At 44.8% G+C, this 10,571-nt stretch overlaps 1 protein-coding gene across 1 annotated transcript in view; it reads left to right on the forward strand.

Annotated features, from left to right (window-relative positions):
* The window catches only part of LOC134452680 (glucocorticoid receptor-like), a 93,393-nt gene that overhangs the window by 73,016 nt on the left and 9,806 nt on the right, over nt 1-10,571 (forward strand). The window contains exons 5-6 of the mRNA XM_063203187.1: nt 3,552-3,668; nt 8,969-9,265. Coding sequence (XP_063059257.1) covers nt 3,552-3,668; nt 8,969-9,265 — 414 coding nt within the window. The remainder of the gene's footprint in view (nt 1-3,551; nt 3,669-8,968; nt 9,266-10,571) is intronic.

Here is a 10,571-nt window from a genome sequence, read left to right on the forward strand (position 1 = left end):
ATCTATTAATGCATTTAATGCATGTCGACCAAACTGGTGAGAAATTACAAACACCAACATAAAATATTAATATTAAAGCTTTCTCTCTATTATAGGTGTCCACATTTCATGGCAACTACACAGATTTGTTGTGGTACCTTGATCAACACGTTCGTGAAGCTTAAGCTATTACCGACCTAAATATTTTTGACTCGTTTTTTCCTCCAAAAAGTATCAAATAGGCAGTTGCTTTGAAGTAGTCACTCTGTCTGATCTAGTGTCCCTACACCAGTCTCCTCCACTGGTCAACTAAAAATGTGAGCTCTCAGACGCACCTGTAGCTCTCACCCGCAAGCACCTGTAGCTCTCACCCGCAAACAGTATATGTCCACTCCTTGCTTCGCAGTAACCGGCCCAAACAACACTGTTGATGGTGTACACAAGCCACTAAGTGGCAAATTGTATTTGTATCAGACCCCGGACAAATATATCATGTTCTGCTACACAGCAGTTGTTTACAAATCGTTTTGAGAGCGGAATCATTTAAGCTATACATGCTGTGGAGAGATTTTTAACAGGACTGGCCACGCATGCGGACAGTCGTGTCAGTGTGAAAAGCAGAGGAGAATACAACGAGACCACCCTCTTCTCACTGCCGCCCTGCTGACTGTCTGTGTGCATGACCCCTTTTAGATATACATGATATTCAGATAGTTAAGTCATTGGAAATGGTAGCCTACACACTTCCTGTGTCACGTAATCACATGGGGTAAATTTCCATTAAATGTGGCTATCCTGGTGTGCGTGTGCGTGTGTGTGTGTGTGTGTATGTGTGTGTGTGTGTGTGTGTGTGTGTGTGTGTGTGTGTGTGTGTGTGTGTGTGTGTGTGTGTGCGTGTGCGTGTGTGTTTGTGTTTGAAATACTCTGTCAGTCAGCCAATCTATTCCCTAGCACAGTATTTCTCAACCTTTGTTTAGGCGAGGCACCCTTTCAATTCATGAAAACTTTCAAGGCACCCCAAACCAACAAGCCGTAACATGGCATCGCATCCGATACCACACAAGCTTACAAAAGTAACACATTTGGAGACGTCACACAACCTACGTTCGAAGTTTCAGCTTACTGGGGTGACCTAAATTTACTTAATTGTGCATAAATGGCAGATGAAAGATTCCACTGACTAAGCATTCAATTATTAATTTTGACAAATATGTATTATATTACAGAATTTATTTATCAGCCACGTTTCCACGGCACCCCTGAGGGAGGCCTGCGGCACCCTGGTTGAGAAACACTGCCCTAGCATACTGCAAGCAGCAGTTAGCCAGATGTACGGTATCTAGCAGCTCATACAGGCCTGAAACATATGGGCCTAGAATACCAAGGCTGTGAGCTTTTTTTCTGAAGGGAAAGATCCTTTTTTTCTCTCCAGGTTTAATCGCTGTTTCATTGGACAAGGAATTATTAATATTTATAATCAGTAGCTATTAAAGAAAAAAAAAACACAAGAAAGAAACCACAAACACAACACGTAGGCAGTCTGTGTCCCCCTTAAAAGTTTAGATTCAAATGACGAATGCAATCACCTTTTAAAAAAAAATAAATTTAAAAAAAGTCAAAACAACCATTGAACGCTGTGCTATGTTGTTTACTGGCTGCCACAAGGCTGCCAAAGATGTCCAAATTAGATAGAGGTTCAGTGTGATGTGCTAACACAGTGCTGTGTGGCAGGCGTAATCTCTCTGAAAGATTCTGGGTGGCTGCCACGGGTCTGAAGTCCATACTACCCTACAAAGCTAAAAGGCAGCAACTGTATTGTTGTCGGAAAAATAAGTCATTATGGTTTTAGTGTCAAAATATAAAAGTAAATAAATTTAGCGATCTGCAAAGAATAATGCAGCGTAACAAAACAGCCACATTTCTGTAATCTACCTAAAACTGCTAAGGCTGGAAGAATAAATTGAAAGTACTTTTACTCAGTTACTGTCTTTTTGCTTTGTACGACAGCATAGAGCAGAGCACCAGAGGTTTAGTGTGATGTGATTTGCTAACACAGCGTTGTGTGGCAGGCTAAAAGCAGGCGGGATCACTCTGAAGGATTCTGGGCAGAGACAGATTGCTTGCATGGTCCTACAGGGCCCAGGCCCAGGGGCCCATGGATCAAGAGGGCCCTGGAGCCCAAGCCTTTGCATTTCCTTTTCTCATACTGCAATGAAGTTACGCTTTTAACAAAGGAATGTTCACATTTTCTTGGGGAACATCCTCGCAAAACCCCATCAACATAGACTCTCACAACGGGCCTGAAACTCTGAATCGTTTTGTAAACTAGCAACACCCATGAATATGGGGGGGGCTTTCTTCTTGTCTGGCCCAGGCGGAAGTATAATCTGTCCCTGATTCTGGATGGCTGCCACGGGTCTGAAGTCCATAGATCGGAACACTAGGCAGGCAGCTACAGACAAGCGACCTATATGAAAGACTAACAATCTTGAACAAATAGAATTTAGCTCGCATGCCACACACCGTTTCACTTTTTTTTGCCCTCGAAACCACATTCCCTCTCATTTCACGGTGCAAGCAAGTGGTTATACGAGCAGAAATACTTGCAGTGAGTTCAGAAGCTACTGCTAATTGTTTTGATAAATTGAAAGCCTATCTTTCTGTACCACATTGTACCAGGTCCTTGCAATGTCTCCAAAATATAGTAGATATAGTTTTGCATGCCACTGGATTTAATGCAATCACAGCAGGCACAGAGACAGTATACGTTGTGGACCTTCTTGTTGGAGAGTTGTAAGGGTATGAGTCAGGCAGTGACTAGTGCTGCTGATTTTATTGCCATTTCATGATATTGCTTTAAGCAGAACCACCAAGTGTTTTTTTCCCCTCTCATTCGCATGACCCTGCCATTCCTGCTTTGCACTCCAGGAATAGAGACTCAGGCCTGGAAGCATGACAAGGTCCGCATATATGAACTGGGAAGAAAAGCTAGCTTGCAGGACTATAACTTTTTTTTTAGTTTTTTTTTTTGAAGCAGTGGCAATTTCAAGGTTTATTTTCGAAAGGCATTCTCTGACCCCGTGGCACCACAAATCAGTCACCGTCAGTTTGTTTTGGCGTTTGTTATCACTTGGCAATGCAGAAATCGCGGATTATTTTTGTAATAGTGGACAAGCGGACACCGATAGCTGTGTCTGGCACTGGTTCAGGGTCTACCACAGGGGTAGATTATGGGTTGATTCTGGGGCCATTGTTCATTGAGCTCCTCATCAACATCAAGGGAGGGGGGCGGGTTCTCATCACACACACACACACACACAGTCTCAGGAATGAGTATACATGGGTTCTACATTTTTGTTTTCCCCTGACTGCGCAAAACTAACTGCGCACAACTCAGCCAGTGTCTTGCCCCTCCTCACAATATCGTGTTTACATACACGGTGAACACATGTATTGGTTAACTGGTTTTGACACTAGTAATTGCACGTTTTTTGCTCCTACTTTTCTCTTGACTTTTCTTTTTATCCTAATGCTGTTCCCTCTCTGCCTCCTCCTCCTCCTGCTTCCCAAAGGACAACACAACTATCTGTGTGCTGGACGCAATGACTGCATCATCGACAAGATCCGGAGAAAGAACTGTCCAGCCTGCCGTTTCAGGAAGTGTATACAAGCTGGCATGAACCTGGAAGGTAGGCTAACCATTCGCATGCGCTACTCTCAGGCATACATGTTGCTACGTCAATGTCTATATTGGAAAATGCACGTACTTTCAAATGATAATTTTCTGTGGTATCTCAGTTTAAGAGGGAGTAGGAGAGATTGTCAATCCTACTTCATTTTAACCCTATATTTTTCTATATGTTGTTTGTCAACATATGCAAAATATGGAGAAAAGACTCAATTTTGTGTTCTCCCTGAAAAGGTGCGTGCGTGCGTGCGTGCGTGCGTGCGCGTATACTCCCACCTACGCTTAGATATGCAAATGCAGTCAGGCTTCGTGCCTGATTTGCAGTGTGACATTGTAGGCACATGAGACTGGCATGTTTATCACATGCGTCATAGATAGACACGCTCAGAGCTGTGTGTGCTCGCAGTTGTGAGCTGTGTGTGCACGCCTACATATGTGTACTCTATGTGCGCACTTGTGCGGGTGTGGGGGCATGCATTTGTTTGTGTGTGTGTCTGTGTGTGTGTGTGTGTCTGCACGCCTATGTGTATGTACGGTATGTGGTGTGCATGTGTGTGTAGTACAGTCTGCATGGGGGCATTTATTGTTGGCATAGCAAATCCAACCGCGTTGTGGCCATATACTGTAATCTGCAATACTTCCTTTGACACGCGAGGGAAGGGAACTTGACCTCCAGTGACTCGCGGGCAAACGCAACCCTGCCCCGTTTCACTTCCTGTTCCCGCTCCGCTCTGCTCCCGCCTCCACACAACAGTCCAGTCCCCTTTCCCCTCTCCCGCACGCCTGCCGCTCACTGACCTCGTCAACGGAAGCTACTATATTTGACAGGACGCAGAGGCATGCGCATAAGCATACACCCAGCACCATATACAGTGGTGCTCATATGTTTACATACCCCAGCAGAATAGTCAAGTCAAGTAGGTTTTATTGTCAATTTCTTTACATGCACTGGTCATACAAAGAATTTGAAATTACATTTCTTGCTTTCCCATACAGACATAGACTAATCTAGGTAAGGACATAGACAGTATAGACATAGACAGTACTTATACATGGACTTAAGACAGTATGGACATAGACAGTGCTCATACAGACATTTAAAGTGCAAGACTGGACAACAGAAGACTTGTAGAGGCTATACATATAGAGAATATACGCTTTCTCTGCGATTTCTCACAAAATATGACGGATTACACAAAACCTTTTTTTTCACTCATTGCTAGTGACTGGCTTAAGATAATTATTAGCAATATTCTGCGTTTACTCTTTCAAAAGCATGATCACAACCCAAACTACCCAAATGACACTGTTCAAAAGTTTACATACCCTAGTTTCTGATGCTGAATATGGCCCTGTTTAACATCAAGGACCGCTCTAAATTGTTTGTGGTAGTTGTAGATAAGGCTCTTAATGTTCTCTGATGACAAAACAGCACATTCTTCCTGGCAGAATGGTTGTTTCCTATAATATCTTTGGGTGTCTTGCTGGAACCTCACATTTGAGGTTTCCCCTGAGTGGCTCAATGATGTTGAGATCAGGAGAGTGAGATGGTCGCTCAAAAACCTTCATTTTATTCTTTCTGATGATAATGATTGGTTGATTTGGCCTTCTGTGTCGAAATATTGTCATGTTGGCACTGTTGGAATTTCAATTCAGAAATGCAATATGAGGGGTTTGGTTGGAATCAAGCCAATGGGCAAGGGAATCATTGCATTGCAATGATTATTGCAAGGGAAATTGTTCAGGAGGCATAGGACAACCAAAAAATAACTTCAGGTGAAATGTAGGACAACATGAAAAAATGTTTTAAACTGTACAGGAAAGAGGCACTTGAGGAAAGATGGGCTGTTGGGGGTTGCCAGGAGAAAGCCATTATTACAAAAATGCAAACATGTTATTTTGCATATGACACACCAAATAGCATAGTGAGAAGCATCAGAATGCATGTGACAAAGTCATTTGGAAAAAATAGATCAATATGGAACTTTTTTCAGCCACTATTAACAGTACCATTTGGAGAACAGTCAACGCCTATGATGAAAGTTACACCATCCCTTCTGTGAAACATGGTTATGGACCACTGATGTCATGGGGACATTTGAGTTACAAATGCACTACACTTTGGTCCATACTCACAGAATGATGAATACATTGCCCCGTGAAAAATACTGGAGGAAACTTGACACTCATCAGCCTTGAATCTGCACATGGTCCATTGTTTGGACATGCCAACATGACAATATTTCAGCACAGAAAGCCAAATCAACCCGTCATTAGCTTCAGAAAGAATAAAATGAAGTTTTTGTGCGACCGTCTCACTCTCCTGATCTCAACATCTTTGAGCCACTCAGGGGAAACCTCAAATGTGAGGTTCCAGCAAGACACCCAAAGATATTATAGGAAACAACCATTCTGCCAGGAAGAATGTGCTGTTTTGTCATCAGAGAACATTAAGAGCCTTATCCACAACTACCACAAACAATTTAGAGCGGTCCCTGATGTTAAACAGGGCCATATTCAGCATCAGAAACTAGGGTATGTAAACTTTTGAACAGGGTCATTTGGGTAGTTTGGGTTGTGATCATGCTTTTGAAAGAGTAAACACAGAATACTGCTAATAATTATGTTAAGTTAGTCACTAGCAATGAGTGAAAAAAAAGGTTTTGTGTAATCCTTCATATTTTGAGAGAAATCGCCAAGAAAGCGTATATTCTGCTGGGGTATGTAAACATATGAGCACCACTGTATATATACACACAGCACACAAGGAAGCTGTGGTCACATGGTCGCATCAGGGAAGAAAGAGGGAGGAGGGATGGATGGAAGCACAGACAGAGAGGGAGGGAGAGAGAGAGACGGATGCAAAGACAGATAGAGATAGAGAGAGCGAGAGAGAGAGAGAGAGAGAGAGAGAGAGAGAGAGAAAGAGAGAGAGAAAGAGAGCGAGACCGATGCAAAGAGAGAGACAGAGAGAGAAACGGATGCAAAGAGAGAGAAAGAGAGACAAATTTAAAGAGAGAGAAGGAGAGAGAGAATCAGAGAGGGAGAGAGAGAGAGATGGATGAAGAGAGCGATAGAGAGGGAGAGAAAGAGAGAGAAGAAGGAGGGATACAAAGAGAGAGAGAATAAGTACAGAGAGCAACAGAGAGAGAGGGGGGCAGAGGGAGGGGGTGGATTCAGTAGTTTTCACAGATGGGCAGCACGTTGTCTGAATGAGAGCCTTCAAGCCTTCTCCAGATTAAGCAGTCGATAAACGAGTGTGCTGGAAAAGAAGGGGTGTGGGTCTCTCTCACACACACACACACACACACTGGCACACACACACACACTGACACACACACACACACAAGAACACGATCACACTAGAACACACTTACACAAAAATACTCTTTCTCCCTCTCTCTCATTCTCTGCACTCACACACATATATGCACAAGAACACATGTACACACATGCGTACATCTGCGTACAACACACACACACACACACACACACGCACTCTCACGCATGTGTGGTACAGGTACATCGGTGCACTGCTAAATTTGAGGTCCTACCAGAAAAGCTCTTAGTTCCCATAGAAACATTTACGGAGTAAATTAAACTGCAGAGAAAATGATGGGCTTGATGGCCAAACCCCCTCATCAGTCCCCCTCTCCCTCTCTCTCTCGCTCTCTCTCTCTCTCTCTCTCTCTCTCTCTCTCTCTCTCTCTCTCTCTCTCTCTCTGCCTAGTGCTTTTTGTTTCCTTATTTTAAACCATTTTAGCAAAAAAAAACCTAAAAAAAACTGAAGACATAGGAAGGCCAGGTAAGGTTGTAGCTTCACATCCTGTCCTTGAATGTCTCCTGTCTCTCCTACTCTGAAAACAGAAGACTTTAATACTCAGAAAGGGACTTGAAAGCGGCAATTAGCACGACTGGGAGCGTAATGCGAATGACATTTTGTGACTAGCTTGGCTTTTGTGGGATCAAATTGGAAAGAGTACCCAATACGAATGGATTAGAGAAAATCTTAGCATGCGTAGAATAGATTAGAGTAGAATAGGTGGAGAATAGAATAGAATAGAATAGAATAGAATAGAATAGAATAGAATAGAATAGAATACATATAGAATAGTGTTTCACCCAGAATTTGTTTAATCCAGGTAGTGGTGGTGGAGTTGGCTGGTGTCAGAGACATAACTATCCCCATGGGAAAGGCTATGTTGTGCAGCACTGAACTATGATATGCAAAACTCAAGTTTAAATATTGCACTCACAGCACACAATCTTTATCTTTTCTGGGGACCTAGTCACAGTGGTAGATGTTTGTTGCGGGTGCCTTAATAATGAAGTACTGAGGGGAAACACCGGAAGAGAAGAGAAGAGAAGAGAAGAGAAGAGAAGAGAAGAGAAGAGACGAGACGAGACGAGACAAGAAAATAATGCAGTCTTCAAGGCTGTGTCGAGCATTACATTTTCACTTGGTTTTAGCAAAGAGGCCCATTGCAGTAAAGCCTGTTGGCATGGGATGGGTGTCATGTAGTACACGTCCACATGAACTGCATGACATTCATACAGTACATTACACTTAGCTGATGCTGGTACGCGGAGCCATTCCTAGTTATGCAGGCACAGGGTCAGCCCTCCTGCAGCAATGTGCAGTTTATAATGTCTTGCTCAAGGGCACGTCAGGCATGGAGGAGGGCGCCCGCGGAAGCATTATGGTCCTCTCCTTCACCTACAGTGCAATCGTCTTGCTGTTGTACTGTACAGCCTTCAAAACTTGCAAGTCTCCAATCCCAAGACCCCTGTGACACATCTGCTGAACCTGTTCTTTTCCCTTTTTTCTGTGTGCACCCCTGCATTTAAGTACAGTTTGTGCATATACGTTTGTGTCTTCTTTGTGGTGTATAATGTGTAAACTTTTTCTTTCTTTTCTGTTTCTCTCGCTCTTTCCATCTTCTTTTCTCTTTCTCTCTCCGCCCATCCTTTTCCCTTCTCCCTATCTTTACTATCTGTCCATCGCTACTATCTCTCTCTGTGTCCCTCCATCCTTACTTTTCCTCCATCTCTGCACCCTTACTTTTACATCTTTACTTCTCTTCTCTCCCTCTCTCTACCTATTGCACCTTCATCTCTCTCTCTCTCCATCCTCTCCTCATCTATCCCCTCCCATCTCTCTACCTCCGTCCACCCATCCTCTCCTCATCTATCCCCTCCATCTATCTACCTCCCTCCATCTCTCCCTCTCTTCCTCCATCTCTCCCTCTCTCCCTCCTCTCCTCATCCCTCCATCCACCCCACCCCACCCCCCATCCACAGCGCGCAAGAACAAGAAGCTGATCCGGCTGACGCGGCAGCAGAGCGGCGGCGGGGAGGGGAGCGGCCTGGGAGGCCCCGGCATGCGCCCGGACGAGCGGCAGTGCGCGCTGGTGCCCAAGTCCATGCCCACGCTCACGCCCACCATGCTGTCGCTGCTCAAGGCTATCGAGCCGGAGGTGCTGTACTCGGGCTACGACAGCACCATCCCCGACACCTCCACGCGCCTCATGACCACGCTCAACCGCCTGGGCGGCAAGCAGGTCATCTCCGCCGTCAAGTGGGCCAAGTCACTGCCAGGTGAGCGGGATACGCGCAAAAACACGGGCGAGGACATACAAACACGGACACCTACAAACATACGGACTCACACCTCCACACACACACACACACACACACACACACACAAACACACACACAGGGACACACAGACACACAGACGGACGCAGACACGCACACACATGGACACACGGACACACGGACACACACACACACACACACACACACACACACACACACACACACACACACACACACACACACACACACATACACACACACACAGACACACCTACACACACACACACACACACACACACACACACAGACACCTACACACACACACACACACACACACACACACAGACACCTACACACACACACACACACACAGACACACACACACACACACACACACATGCGCGGGCTGCAAACAACCACAGGTCTCCAGTGTAGCAGTCAGTGCCCTAGCTGTTTGAGCAGCTCTGGCTGAGATGATTAGCCTATAAGCTATAAGCTCAGACTAGAGAGCTTATTAGATGACTGACTGTATGAATTATTCCCACAGGGAGTAAGTGTTTATTAGCATACGCATTATATTACAGTTAACAATAACTGTACAGTGCACAATACACAATGCACAGATCCACTTACACCTCATATATGCGTGTGTGTGCGTGCGTGTGTGTGTGTGTGTGTGTGAGTGAGTGTGTGTGTGTGTGTGTGTGTGTGTGTGTGTGTGTGTGTGTGTGTGTGTGTGTGTGTGTGTGTGTGTGTGTGTGTGTGTGTGTGTGTGTGTGTGTGTGAGAGAGAGAGAGAGAGAGAGAGAGAGAGAGAGAGAGAGAGAGAGAGATGAGGCATCTGGATGTGAGGCATCTGCATGCACGTGCATTTATGCATTTTTTTAGAATACTATTATAGCAAAAAAAGTAGTTTCCTGCAATAGGTATGTACTGTATGTATGGATGTTTGTGTCTGTGTACACTACAGTATGTGTGTGCTTGTATCTTTCTTGTGTGAGTGTGTTGAAGGGTGGTTGTGAGGTGATTCTTGCCCTTTGCCTGATGAAGAGAGAGAGTGGGGGGGGGGGGGGGGGGGCAGGGGACGGAGAGGGGGGATTGATGTTTCTATGGGAACTAAGAGTTTTTCTGGTTGGACCTCAAATTTAGAAATGTACAAACTGTAGCAGTGCACTGAAAACACTGCTTCATACCTGCAGGTTTGTTCTTGTTTTTGTACAGAGAGGGGGGTGGCGGGGTAGAGAGGTGGAGTGAATGCAGTGTGTGTGAGAGAGAGAGAGAGAGAGAGAGAGAGAGAGAGAGAGAGA

This window comes from Engraulis encrasicolus, chromosome 7 (genome assembly GCF_034702125.1).
Source record: "Engraulis encrasicolus isolate BLACKSEA-1 chromosome 7, IST_EnEncr_1.0, whole genome shotgun sequence".
NCBI lineage: Eukaryota > Metazoa > Chordata > Actinopteri > Clupeiformes > Engraulidae > Engraulis > Engraulis encrasicolus.